The sequence below is a fragment of the Pygocentrus nattereri genome, chromosome 18 (genome assembly GCF_015220715.1).
Source record: "Pygocentrus nattereri isolate fPygNat1 chromosome 18, fPygNat1.pri, whole genome shotgun sequence".
Lineage (NCBI taxonomy): Eukaryota > Metazoa > Chordata > Actinopteri > Characiformes > Serrasalmidae > Pygocentrus > Pygocentrus nattereri.
Genome location: NC_051228.1, coordinates 31,050,358 through 31,065,683, shown reverse-complemented (window position 1 = coordinate 31,065,683; position 15,326 = coordinate 31,050,358). Strand labels below are relative to the sequence as shown.

General features: G+C 39.3%; 1 protein-coding gene across 1 annotated transcript in view; it reads right to left on the bottom strand.

Moving 5' to 3' along the window:
• Positions 1 to 15,326, bottom strand: part of gbe1a (glucan (1,4-alpha-), branching enzyme 1a) — a 235,988-nt gene that overhangs the window by 183,411 nt on the left and 37,251 nt on the right. The window contains exons 2-3 of the mRNA XM_017681944.2: positions 13,666 to 13,835; positions 14 to 129 (exon numbers count right to left, since the gene is read on the bottom strand). Coding sequence (XP_017537433.1) covers positions 14 to 129; positions 13,666 to 13,835 — 286 coding nt within the window. The remainder of the gene's footprint in view (positions 1 to 13; positions 130 to 13,665; positions 13,836 to 15,326) is intronic.

Sequence of the window (15,326 nt, the reverse complement as noted above, 5' to 3'; positions counted from 1 at the left end):
TGATTGAAAGTACCTTTAGCTTGCTCAGGTGCTGGATGGCTGGAGAGCCGTCTGCTTTGGGAGGAAGGGAGAGCTCCCATTTTCCAAACGCTTTTGGGGTGAAGGGGTTTGACAGCTTCTCCCATGCATCTGACAGACAGATGAGACAAGTTTTTCTTACAGGATGGCATATACTTACAAAGAAATACATCACTGCATCGTGAGGCATCACTCTGATAGAGATAATTCATCTATACTGATTTAAAATGTTAAAATCCATTGTAGTCTATTAAAATAATATTTAACTAAATATAAAACATTTAAAAACAATTATGTATTGCTTTATGCTCATCCTACAGATACGTCATTTCGTACCAACTCTTGCAAGACTCTACGAGCATTACAAAAATCCCATTCACTCTCTGAAGTTGTCTGTCATTCTGTATTCTGTGTCATGCCCAGGAACCTGGGATCCAAGCAGTTTTTCAAAAAAGTGTTTTTCAAAAATGCCACTGTCACATCCTGTAGTAAACAAAAATATTTTGTCCTGTGTACATTTCCCCCAAGTGTCACTGGATTCTCTGAATTATGAGGTCGTTTAGCTGTCAAAACATGATTAACGCTATATACATGTGAAAAACTAACACTCCTGCCCACTGAAATTACACTGTATGCACGAAAGTACTCTTAAACTTCAACACTAGCTAGTCAGATTATAGACTACAGCTGCAAAAGCAGCCTAAATGCCAACAGGTCGTTTCTTTGCTTTTGGTTCAGTCTAATGATCAATGCACAGCAGTATCAATATTTGTTCAATATCATCCTCGGGATTCAGAGAATGCAGTGACAGTTAACATGAAAAATGTACCAAATGTATCGAACATTTTCATTCAACAGGGTGCAACAGCTGCATTTTTCACAACCCAGAATGGTCAAAACTGTATTTTAAGAACATCGTTAAATTCAAATGATAGAGTCATTTGTAACGAAGCATTACCATGGCAGAAAATTCGTCATTTCCAAACTGTTTCCAGTTTTTAAATAACCGGTTACATTGGGACAGCACTGAATGAGATACATGTATACATACTGTAGTCCATTATACTGTAGTCTATATTGTTTTTCAACACCTCAGTGTCCTTTGGGCAGTGTCCTGTGACCACTGATGAAGGATGACCAACACAAATTGTGCAGCAGCAGATGAGCTACTGTCCCTACAATCTACAATGTGGACCAACAGGGTACATGTATCTAACAAATTGGTCAGTAAGTGGACACATTGTTTAAAAAGTCTAGCAGACCATGGAGGATAAGGATGCATCAGTCCACATGGGATTGATAACTTGTGAAGGTACCATTAATGTTTAATGATATATGCAGGCTTTAAAACCACATATGATGCCATCAAGATGATGTATTTTTCAGGGAAGTGCCTTGTATACATCAGGACACCACATTCTGCACATATTACAATAGCATGGCTTCGTAGTACAAGAGTCTGGGTGCTAAGCTGACCTGCCTGCAGTCCAGATCTGTATTCCACTGAAAACATTTGGGGCATTATATAACAAAAATATGACAAAGGAGACCCTAAACTGTTGAGCAGCTGAAATCCTATATCAAGTAAGAACAGGACAACATTTCACTTTCGAAACTACAGGAATTGGTCTACTGAGTTCCCAAATGCATACAGTATTGTTAAAAGAAAAAGTGATGCAGCACAGTGGTAAACATGATCCTGTCCCTGCTTTTTTGAAACATGTTGCTGACATCAAATTCAAAATGGGCATACATTTAGCAAAAACAGTACCATTTCTAAGTTTTTATTTGACACGTTGACTATTTTCATAACTCTCCGTTCATTGTTAATTATGCCAGCAGGTTTGTTTGAGCTTGCCCTGTCAGGAAAAGAACAGTAAGTTTTCTATATAAAATAATAAAACATTGCATTTTCCCTTGAAAAGGGTGAAAAGAACATCTGCTGCTATTTTACTATGCATCTTCTGCGCTGTGCAAACAGAAGTTTGACTTAAATATATCAGGCAGAAGAATATATAATACAGTGTTTCTAGCAGACTGACTCACAGCTGACTCATCTACTGCCTGGAAAATAAAAAAGGCACTGTGTGACCCCTTCTTTAAGCCAAAGCAGATCGACACGCGTTTGTCACGGATCATTTTCCACGCTCTGCTCTCTGTGCCTCCACGGATTTGCCTTTGCATCACATGAGGAGACGAGAGAGGCGAGAGGAAACAGAGAGAAATGCATTAATAAGGGAGCGGAGTTCAGTGCATTATGCTTTCCAAGCGACAACTCATTGACAAAAGGATCTTTCCCTCTCTCATTCGCCCTCTCTCTCACGCTCGCATTCTCTCTCTCTCTCATTCCTCTCTCTCTGAAATTGAAACCGAATAATATGAGCCATGTCAAAACGCAATCTCGCACCGAACTGGAAATTGGGATTTCCTTTGGCACAGCCTGTGGCTCTTGGAGGAAGATAATTAAAAAAGGGAGAGGGGATAAATAGAAAAGGGGGAGGAAGAAGCAATGGGGTGGGGGAGTGCGGGGAGAAAAGGGCCAGCTGGTAATGAGGATGTAGGGGCTGCGGTGCTCAGCTCACAGAGATATTCGGCTCAGTTACACCCAGCAGCACACAGGGGAAAAAACATATAAATAAATGCTGATAAACAATATTTCCTCTCCCAACAGACCCGTTTGCCCTTTTCACCCAACTGTATTTCACTTACGCAGAGCAAGCGTGTGTGAACACTGCCACAATGCACTAGCATTCCTCACCAATCTGTCTCTCTCTCTCTCTTACACACACACACACACACGCACAAACACAAACACACACACACACACACATAATCTAAGTGCTAGTTGAGTCCAAGCTGAGGACTCGAGTCAGCGACTTGGCCTGGAGTCACACTCAAGTCACATGCTGACTGACTCATGACTCAACGTGGACTCGTCTTTAAAAGACTCACAACTGAACTTGGACTAGAGGCTTAAAAAAGTGAGAAAAAATGAACTAACCTGATTTAATGAGGAATAACGACTTTAATGAGGAAAATGGTTAAAGCCTCTAATTGGACGCTTTCAGTTTTACCATTCAGTTTACTCCTGCAGTCGCAGTGCCATCAGGTTCAATACAGCATCACATATAAAGCCAGTCATTAGAGGAAAAGCTTCAGCCTGATGAGCTACATGCAATACATGAGTTCAAAGCAAAGAAGCAAATTAACTTGAAATGGTTGGCTAGGCTGCAATTTAGAAAGCACGTATGGTATAGCTAGCGCAACAGCTAATCTAGCAGATGTGTTATTAAGTTGCAGATCACAGTCCTTTAAAACCTAAACCATCCATCCATCCATCCATTTTCTAAGCCGCTTCTCCGTCAGGGTCGCAGGGGGGTGCTGGAGCCTATCCCAGCAGTCTTCGGGCGGAAGGCAGGATACACCCTGGACAGGTTGCCAGTCCATCGCAGGGCACCTAAAACCTAAACCTTTACCTCATTTAGCTATTGCACTAGCTAGCATGTTACACTCTTAAAATTGATGTTTCTTCAAGGGTTCTTTAGTAAAGACAACGGTTCCATATAGGACCAGGAACACTCAAAGAACCATTAGCTTGCTAAAATAGCTCTTTGCATGCTGAAATATTTCATTAGATTGTTGGAAAATGTGTTGTATTTGGTTTAAACAAAACCTTTTTGAAAATGGTTCTATGTAGGACCAAAAAAGGGTTCTGCTATTGTTACAATGTCAAGCTTGAAACAACAGAAGATCCCCTTTTGGTACCACATGTGAAGACCTTCTAGGCCATCTGGTTTCTTTTGCCATGAGTGTGTTGAAACTGGGAGGTGGAACTTGGACCTAATTGGCTACACAGGTCTGCAGGTGTTGGGTCTCTTTTAAAGGCTTTCCTAAGCGAATAGCTGTAGCTTTTATTCTTTGCCTCTCTCAACCACAGGTAGGCCACCTTTTTAGGCCACCTTGCAGCTAATGCTGTCGGGGATCCAGTGAGTTGGCTTGGCTGGAGTGACCATTGACCACTAGTGGTTGGCTCACTTCAGTAGTGCTATTTTTCTGGTTTTAAATAATGTGAAAATAAAGACATGTTTTTGCTATAATGTCCACCCATCATCTCAAATGTTTTTATGAAGTAGTAAAAAACCAAACAAACAAAAAAACTTGCCCACAACAAGAACTATTTTCAAAAAAGTTTTTTATATTGAACCAAATGCAACACATTCCATCAGTCTGAAGAACCATTATCCCAAGCAAGAAACCACTTCAGCAAAAAAATGGTTTTGGTGTTTATGGTCGTACATACAAGCAATGACTTTATTAAAAAAGAAGAACCATCTTTCTTATGAGTGCATAAAACTACAGATTAACTGCAACTTAGCTGTTTTGCCTTTTTTAATTTAAACTTAGAATCATTTTCATGCATATAGCACTTATTCTGTCCTGATCTTACGCACTATAAAGCACTAAAACCGTGAGGTGAAGGTTTTTCTTTTGCAGCTGTAAGAATAACAACTCACTATGACAATAATTGTTAGTTTAAATGATCAGCAAATATCCTAGTCACTGAAGTTGCTGTTAAACCGAACTAACCCACAGTCCACAAGAAAATTTTTACATAGCTAATAAGACTAAAATTCTTTTTCTTTACTAAATATTTGAGACTTGAATTGACGCCAGAGTCTCAATCCTTGGATTTGTGCAGTTTGCACAGTGCTAAGCTCATGTCTATTATCTGCAATTATTTGTTGACCATATTTAGCTTCCATTCAAAATAAATAAGCAAAATGAAACCAAACGTGTCTTAGTTGATCAACTACATCTGCAGGACGAAGGAAGAGAAAAATTGTTTAATATGAGCTTTGACCTATGCTTGTTAGCTTAACCACACTAACTGCATATTATATAAAAAGCATGATCTTTGAAACAGTAAAATATGATGAAAATAATTTCTTATTTATTTATTTAGGTGGAAACACACTTATAAAGGTGAACAGGTGGCCTTAACTGCTATAAGCTGAAGCTGGGCCTGAACTGAGTCTGAACCTGAATTGAGTTTGAAAGTTTTTGTTTGAACCCAACCTGCACCACATCATCAAGCTTTGAGTCTGAAATAGACCCAAACTGAAGAGAATTCTGCCTGAAGCTGATCAGAAATGGCTGATTGTCATCCAAACTTTTGTATAAATCCCAGTATTTCTAAAGATAGCGTTGGTTAAATTACCATGTAGTGACAATGCCAGCCATCTTTAGATCATGAAATGCTTTACAAAAAAAGGCTGCAATAAAACGCTAAAAATAAAGTTAAATTATACTTGATCGAATTATTCAGTAAGAACTGCTTTCAAACAACATGTTCTTAGTCTGGAGAAGTGGTGAAAATTCAGTTTTCCATAATATGGACCCATTAAAGCCACACTCTGGTTTCTCTCTGTACCTCCTTGTCTCTCTCTCATTCTATTCATGTCCCTCTCTCATTCTCTCTTTCTCTCTCTCTGTGCTGCTGTGGTTGTGGCTCATGCTGTGTCTCAGGAAGCTCTCAATTAGCTCACAGAGGAGCGCTAAAGCTGGCCGATGGCACGCTGCTCTTTCAGAGCGGACCTGGGCTAATCATCTGGCTTTACACCAGCTCCCAGAAGGATTCACACAAACGCAGCCTGGGAAAGAACAGCTTTCTCACACAGGGCAGCGACAGAGGGCTGCAGAGGGGGCACGGCTGCTGCAGGCAGCTTTACACCTCTGGGATTCAGATGGCTGTGAGGTAGCAGTTCCACAGCTGTGGGAATGTAGGTGAGAGTGTTTGAGTGCTCTCCTCTCTATAGACCATGGCTCAAAATGGCAGAGCAGAAGGCTTTGTGGCCAGTCCCCCCCCTGTCAGACGAGTGCTTAGAGCTGAAGAGAAAAGAGAACAGAAGCTCAGAGGGCAGCATTGAGTGTAGAGCAGTGGTCAGTACAATGATTTTACAGCAGGCACATTGTTGTTATTTGCAATGCAAAGAGATTTTTATCTTTAATTGATCTGTATATTCTCCAGCTGTATTGTTTTGTATGGTCAGACAACGCTGATGAGAAATTGATGTGCACAATTCAACATTGTTCATTTTCTTTTGTTAACAAAATAAATTATTGCCACTCATTTTATAAACTGTTAACACATTAGTTTGACCATCTATAGTTCCAGCCTGAAGCCCAGCTGCTTGTGCACTGTTGCTATAAATACAAGGGTAACACTTTAGGTGAACCTTAGTACATAACAATAACATAACCATGCCATTAACATGTCATAACAGATGGCACATTCTGTCACTGTGTCATGACAGATTTTGTCAAGTAATATAGCATGTTATCAGTACATTAATTGTCATTAGAGATGTGACCATGTATGATGCCATTATGCCTAACTAGAGTACACTTCACAAAAGTCAGCATGTGGCATGGGTTCTAATGACGCAAACATTTTGAAGTCTGTTACGGCAATTACTTATGGTGCTAACAACACTGTTATACTAATGGACATAACCTGTCATGATAACTCGTGACAGCATGTGACATTTTCACGACATATTAATGTTGTTAACAGTGTTAATGTTATGTAGCAAGATTCAAGGAAAGTGTTACCAGTTTGTGATTGTAGCTCTCTCATTCAAATTTGATTCATGTCTGTCTTGATAAAATTTGTTTCCAGCTACTGAAGGCAGGGATTCGAAGGGAAAAAGGGTAGCATAAACTCAAATTAAGTCATGGCAGACAATCTCATCAAGAAAGAAAGTGTAATCATGTTTTGGAGAGAAAGAAAGTATTAACAGTCTTTCTCATGGCAGTAGCATTATTTAGTATTTTTCCCAAGACAGTCAACATGGTTAACACTACTATCCGAACAGGGGTTTGTACCCTGCTCTCCTGCTTAATCACTAAAAAATTGGGATTTGCTACTCTAAAAGCATGGGTGAGAATGTTACTAGCACCCCTTACTTCCATTTGTTTGATTGTTTTTTAAGCATAAATGGCACACTGTGGTATGTAGGTCTTTTCTAAAGAGATGTCAGTGCTTTTTCAGTGCTATAGTGATGCAGGCATTCATGTCAGGTTGAGTTAGTGACACAGCAGTTACTGAACTAAAGTGGGTGCTCAAGAGCGATGAAGCAAGACCAAAACCACAGTGCAAGCTGAGCATAACCTCGATGAAAATGGATCTTGAAGAATTCCAAAATGGAAGAGGATCCATCTGTGCATGTAGCTCATGACTTTAGCAGACTACCCTACTTTGCAAATGTGAGAACTATGGAGAAATCAATAAGCAGCAAACTGACAAAAAGCAAAACAGAAAGCTCAATCTTCCTTCTAAACAGGACATAACATTATTTGAACATGCAGTCACTGCTGGTGATAAAAATAAGAAACTTTCTTCACTCTGTGCAAGTTTAATTTAGTGTGTTATTGAGTTCAAATTCTATTTAGTTTACACATTATGTAACGTTGGGGAGCTATGGCGAGGCGGACGCATACGCTGAGATAAGCAAGATTTATTAAGGGCAAATCCATAGTCAGGGTCAAAACAGTCCAGGGTCATAGAGCCAACACAGATGGAACAGGGAACAGCCATCACAAAAGAAACACAGGGTAAACAAACAACGGAGGTCAGAATAAACAAACACCAAACAATTCAAACATAAACCAAACAGCACGAGAATACAATACAAAGACCAGCGAGAGACTAGGGAAAACACAGGGCTTAAATACAACAGGGATAACGACGGTTAACATGACACAGGTGGAAAACAATCAGGGGCGGAGTCAAGAAACAAGGGGGCAGGACAGGGAAGAATCAAAACAAAGAAAGCACACTGACAAGTAAACAAAAGCACATGGAAGACTGAAACCAAAACAAAAGCACATGGATGCCTGGGAGGTGCAAATTGTGACACATCATATGAAAGATCACACTTTTTTGTGTCTATCACCTCAAGTATCAGTGTTGTAGCCATTATCACAAAGAAGGTGATTTTTCTGCTCAACCTTTCAAAAGCATACAAAATAAATATCATTTGCAATTTGTAACACACTAAACTAAGATATTTATATATTTTTTTAATCAACAGATAGACCCCTGGGGGTCCTGTAGTTTGTTCAAGCTTGCAGCAGTTCCAACTTGTGTCTGCTTTGAGGACAGAGCAGACAGTTCAATTGATATTGTATTTAATAGGCTTTAATCAATTATTGTTGTTTGATACAAGTATATGTAACATTTCTTGTAACATGCATATGAGCATAATATGGCACTGTTATATGCCCTGTAATTAAAATAAAGAAGTCACTCAAATGTAAGTAAAACATAGCTTGTTTTTTTTAATGTAAAAGTTTGTTAAAAATGCAACAGAAAACAAAATAACCTATAATCTAAAAAAGAAGAAATTGTTAATATATTATTTTTGCTGTAGGGGTTCAATTACTCAATCACTGTCCAAAATGAAAACTGTAACCATTGTTACATGTGTTTTAAACATGCTTACCTGCATCATACAGTAGTGCCACAGCAGTTTCTAAAATGACATTTTGAAAAAAATTAAGTAATTTTAAATGGTCTTCTTTAACAAACTTGACTGTATTTATTAGCTTAAGGAGAGTGCTTAGGCTAGCAGTCAGGATTGGTTGTCACAACAGGGATTCCCAGTAGTTATTTATGTAATGCATGCTGGTTACTGTAGTGAGCGAACATTAAAGAACAAAAATATAACAACAATGTAAAACCACAATCATAAAAACTGCCCCTTTACAAAAATGATGGAATGCAAAATTATACCACTGTCACTGATTTATTCTGCTAATTGTTGCTGCCCTATTTTAAAATGTCAGTTATTCAGTAAGGCAAATACAGCCAGGCTAACTTAGCAACTGCTTCCTAACTAATGCTAAAGCTACAGCCTCAACATTTTCAAGGACACCTTACATTATCGTGGTAAATTCAATTAAGTTTAACCTCTGTCATTTCTCTAAATATTCTTTATAAAAGTATAACGTCATGAAAATGATGAATTTTTGAGATTTTACAGGATATGCCGAGTGCACCAAAATGTCCACATGAACATGCTTGCAGATCACTGGTAGAGGACTTGTCTCTAAACGCTGCTCTAGCTTGGCCGAGGGGGCTTTACCTTCATTGAAATTCACTGCTTGTATGAAACCTGGAGCAACAGGTACCAACGGGTATCATGCAAACAAGGTAAGCACTAGAGGAGAAAAAGAAACACTGGCAGTGAAAGGGGAACAATGAAATATTAAATGGTAAAGACAAGAAAAACAGAAGATTCAAACGAAAGGCTAGCAGGATCCCCCAGAGCGGACTTTATGCTGTATGTTGTTCAGAAAGAGGCTCGAGGTGAGAGCAGGAGACTGTAATATCATGCTTTTTTATCCATCTCATCTTCCCTTCTCTCTCTCTCTCTCTCTCCCCCATCTCTATCCCCTGTTCTCACTCCCTTGCCTTCTCTCTCCCTCTTGCTGAGGCAGGACTGCAGGGCTGCTGGAAGGAAAAGCACAGGAAAGTTTGCTAACGTCATTGGATCAAAGCTGTTCTGCATAATGCTGCTCTGTGCCTCGTATCCACCCGTGTACACGCACACATGCACTCCTACACTCAAACTCTGGTACATATGCAGGATCAAATGTTCAGTAAAGAATCAGGCTCAACCAAACATACTGGACCAAGGTCATTCAAGATCACCACCATCTACACCAAGACTATTGACCCTATTGTTAGGACATCATAAATTTGATCCTTGGTGATGCCACAGCCATCCATCACCAGGAGTCCTAAAGAGCATAACTGGCTTTACTCCCTCTGGGTGGGGAGGACCTACCTCCCTCTCCCATATTAATTAATGCTAGCCAGCACTGACATCTTTTAAGTGACACAATAGAATTAGCAGGTATGGTTTTCCACCAAATGGGTCAAGCTGTCCAGTAATATTGTGTTAACTTCAGTTGTGGTGGCACTTCATATTACACTCTGAGAAAGTGCTAACCTTCACCAACTTTACTTTTAAGTGTATATTCTCAGTACCTTTAGTCAAGGGAAAAAACAGTACCATAATCCATTGATAGTATATTTTCTAGAAAGTTCTATTGACTCCACACATCCCGTCTCATCTCCAGGTTTGAGGGAACATTTACGTTGCTTGTATCTTGATGAACGAAAAATGTACCTGCACAGAACCGGTATTTCTAATGGTGTAAATGACAGATAAAAATAATTAAACTAAATAAATAGATTAAATAAAAACCATCTCTCAATACTGCCTTATATAATATTTTTTATAACATGGCTGAGTCTGGAGAAAAAAAACAAGTCAGAGGCGTTGGGTCAGGCGTTGGGTCAGGCGTTGGGTCAGGCGTTGGGTCTTGTGGGTCTTTGTGTTAACATCACATGCACAGACTCAAAATGAAGGCCGAGCTCAACGTTTAGGTCTCAAATGCAAAATCAGCATTATACTCATGAAGATATGATGACAGTAGTAAATCATTCAATTATATTCATGGAAGACTTGTTCACCAAATTTCATATGCATATGCATAGCATTCTGGAATGATAATTAAATTAAAATAGTGGCTTACAGTTTAGGCTTTTTTAGATGTTATAATACATTTATATCTCATTTAATCTGAATTACAGATACATACATATATAGAGTTTAAGTATGTGCAAGAAAATCACAGCACATATGTATGTTGAGAATAAGCCAATGTAAGGTTTGCTTTGTAATGAGATCAAATCTCTATCACAAGCACTACAAAATGTAAAAGGTTCAGTGAAGAGAGTGTTGGGCTTCTTCACCTTACTATATCCTCTAGTTTTTACACTCATAAGGCAGCACCACACAATGGCCTGTAAATGGTCAATTTGAATAGGATACACATGGGACTGTGCATCATTAAGGCTCTGTATTTCAAACTGGCAGCGTTCTCTCAACAGCAGATGCAGAACACATCATAAATGTTAGCAGCCTAAAAGGAGAGGCAGTTTCCTTGGTAACAATAAATGGCATATACTTTGATTCACAGATTTCACACTAAACGAAGCAAGAGAAAGATGGTATACGTTACTATACCAAAAAAGGCATCATCCCAACATCTCTTCCAAAATGAAGCATATTAATAAGGAGCTGGTTCCTGCTTTCCTGCAATAAACAGCCTCTACTCTTCAGGAAGGATTTCTACTACATGTCAAATGTTGCTGCCAGGATTAGATTCCAACGAGGCACAACAGCATCGATGAGGTCAGGTTCTGACAGTGGTCGATTAGGTCTGGATCACAAACATCACTCCATTTAATCTTAAAGGTATGTGATGGTGTTTCATTACTCCACAAAACATGTTTACACAGCTCCGTTAGTTCTGTTTTAGGGATCAGTATGCAACTGGTCACCTGGGGCAGCAATTGGTGTGCCTTAAATAGTCAAATCCACTGTTTAGAAAGGGTATCTAGACACTTTTGAACTTATCAGTTTGAGCTGTCTGTTTAGAAGGTCCACCTGCCTCATACCTACAATCACAGGCCAATTTATCAGAAATACCTATGAAATAAATACAGATTTCAGGTTTACAATCTGTCTGTACACTTTTACAGGAAAGAGATCAAAACAATGGTGAATTCTGCACTTGTAATTGCAGAAGCTGTTCAAATATTTTAAATAGAGCAAGACCAGTTTCAATTTTGCTACATTATTTCTGCCATGGCAAGTGATTTAGCAGCCAGCCAATGCTGGAGCAGCCTACTAACATGGGACTCCCTGAACACCAGGGGGTATTTCACACACTAAGAGATGAACATGAACCACTGAGTTGCAGGTAACAAGTAAATCTAAAGTCTTGAGACTCAAGTCCAGGGTCAAGACACTAAAGCTCCAATATAAGACCCAAGTCAGTACAAGCAAGTGGCAAGTCTAATCATGTGTCAAGTGACAGATGACAATGAAGCTGAACATACACTACAAACAACCACTAGCTTGAAATACTTTAGATAACAAATAACTGAAACCAAAATAACCATGCTGAATAAAGTTTACAGGCGTGAGATCAAAAAAATGGTGAATTCTGCACTTCTAACTACAGACACTGTTCAAATCTTTCAAACAGAGCAAGCTCAGTTTATGTTTAACTGCCACAAGAAAAATGTTAACTTGTTCTGGTAAATTACTCCAGTCTTACTGGAGTTTAAGTGCTAAGTGAAGCCTTGTTAATTCTCATCTAAATTTAATTTCTTTCCAGCTTGCAGAGGCAAATCCAAATTCTCACACTTGTCTTACTTTTGAAAAAAACTGCGCAAAGCATTAACACAGTTATTCACAAATTTGACTTAGACATCCATAACAAGTATATTTTTGGAGCAGTTCTGGAACGCCTATGCCTGGAAATAAGTCCACTTACATGAAAAAGAACCCACTGTGTAGAGAGTCCAGCTGCAGCCAGAAGCGTCTCCTCATTTCCTCCAAATTGAGTATTTTTGGATCATAAGTCCAATTCTAAGTCATTGGTGTTCAAATCGAGTCTAACTCGTGATTTAGAGCACACCTCTGGTTAGGGGCCACTCTCAGCACAGTGGTCACACCAACACATCAATTCAGTTGTTCGGTTCAGAAACGATGGTACAAGTGTATCAGACACAGCAACATTTCTGGGATTTTTAAACATCTCAGTGTCAATGCTGGTTTGAGAATAGTCCAAAAAGCAGTCCAGGCAGCAGCGTTCTTGTGATCAACACCCATATAATTCGATTTCTGCCTGTTTTAGAGGTCCTTTAATTGAACTATGCATATATTTTTCTTCCACAATGTTCAGAACCATATTTGTTTGATTGAAAAATGTATGATTTACAAAACTGGAAGTGACCTGGATTGTAGTCTTTAAAGGTGAGAGAGTAGGTCAACATTTCAAAGTGTTTTTATTGTGTTTAAATGCTTTTTTTTTAATGCAGGCAGTTAACATACAATTGTTTATATCAAAAAACAGCCCATTTTATCTTGGCCTGGCTGTCTTTGTGGAGAGGTGTGAACTGATTGAATAGGGTATTCACTTCTTCCCTTTTATTCCTTATTGCTCACTAGCAGCTCATCATAGAGTCAAATACAGAGAGCTAACAGTGCCCTAGTTAATCTGATAACAGAGTTAGGGGAGGAAATATTGTATGTGTTTATACTAATTTTAAAAAAAATTGGTGTTGATTTCTGTTCTGTCACTTTTAGTGCATCTGGGTAATGACAGCAAACACTAATACATGAGGCTTATTATTCTTGCAACTATCTTCTTGCAAACACTGACTGCCAGTTTAAATAAATGAACTGTGTAAAGCAAATTAATACATTTCCTTTGAATAGAACAGAAAAATGAGGAAGAACACATGCAATTGTTTGTCGTATCTAAGCTAATTTGCATATTATCTGCCATATAGCAATTGGATTTGAGTCTGTCTGGCCAGAGACACATTTGATTAGTATGACTGTGTGTGGCTAAACTCTTATCAGGGTACAGTCCAGATGCAAGTCACATGAAACGACCAGGTGTGGACCCTACAGTGTGGTCATATTAATAAAGTGACCAGTAAGAGTGTAGTGCAAGCAACATTTTGGAAAGATCTGCCTAAGAATTACTGGTACTTACTAAAATCCCCAGTCAGAAAGAGAGCGTGGGCACCAGGAGCCCACTCCCTAAAAAGCAGGCCACCACCAAGCTGCATCTGCACCCCATACGACTGGTAGCTCTGTGTGAACTGATCAAAGCCTCCCTCATCCTTCTCCAACCAAGCAAGACGCTCTTCAAACAGCCGGTACCTAGACAGACAGAGTGAGAGAGACAGAGAGAGAAAGAAACATGCAGTTCAGCTCTCTTGCTGCACGTATTCCAGATACTGGGGTTGGTAGGAGGGTGGGCTACAGGCAAAAAGTTCCTTTCATAGAGTATTCTCTGCTTCTCCAACAGAACTCCAGACAAAACCTTTCATTTTAGAGCACGCACAGATCCCAGAACTTTCCAGCAGGAGAAGACTTAGCCTGTGTTCATGTTACATGCATTACCATGACCATGAATGTGAACCATCAAAGCAGAAAGATCAGAGCTGATCCAAGAATGAAATTAATCTAAGCTTCACAGAACCTTAGCAAACAAACTAACAAGAAACTCAAGTTTGGTCAAAAAAAGGTAATTTAGTTTAAATTCTATATCATCGCTATATATTATGTCTCTGTGCAAAAATAAAAGTACCTCCATTTATTTTACCTCATTTGAGTGCTGCACCTGCCTTTTACAGTGTGTGAAAATTAGATCCGAACTCTATTGGACCAGTAGAGATGCTCCAGAATTACTTAGAAACAGTCATTTTTAGGTTCAAAGAAAAGGGTTGTTCGGCAGCTGTATTCACGACGAACAGTACAAAAGTATTTATCACAACATCTGTTTACTGTTTCTTCGATTTGAAAATAATATTTATCACTGAATCGCATTTCTGCCGTGTTATCTTGGGGGAATTTATATTGTGGACTGGGTGAAAACACACGGCCGTTCAACCTTCTTTTTTGGACCTGTTCGCTTTAACTTGGTCCAGTCTTGCTCAGTGTTGTTTTCTACGGGGCCCCTAAGGGGCCGTGGTTAAATAAATAAGTAAATAAACAATTAATTGCGTTCCCTTGCAAATATTTTGCCTTACGATGCAACGGTTTGCACTCACTTGCATAAACTGTGCTTTGCTTAAGGTCAGACACAATTTGATGTTGATCTTGGATTGAAATATAAAGACAAAGACATTCTCAAAATCAAACATGATTATGTTGTTAGTGACGCAAACTGAAACTGGGGTCGAGGGTCCTCACACAGTAAAAGCTACATTCACAGAGATTGTAGAGAACAACAGCTGAATAAACTCAGCACAGACTGGCGAAGCTGGGAAAACAGCTTTTAGCGTTAGCTATGCTAAAAACAGAGCTGGTGCTGGGCACCTCTGGTCCTGTTTGCTCGCTGTCTGACGAGCATATATTCTAAGAGGGAATGCAAAACATTTGCGAGGGAACGCAATGTCATGAACTTTTTTTTTAACCACGACCCCTTGGGGCTCCGTTGTTTTCTGTTCAAGACCTGGTTTGTCAAAGGGGGGCTGATTCCAATACAACACCGGGACTAGACTAAAGCTGGCAGATTTAGCCAGCAACACTGCGAGCAGTCCAAACAAAACTGATATACCTAACTGTAGGGTTTGTAGGGTTACCTAACTGTGCTGCATACCTGAACATCTCTAGAAGTCGAAGACTTCCACTCTGGTGCTCTGGGCT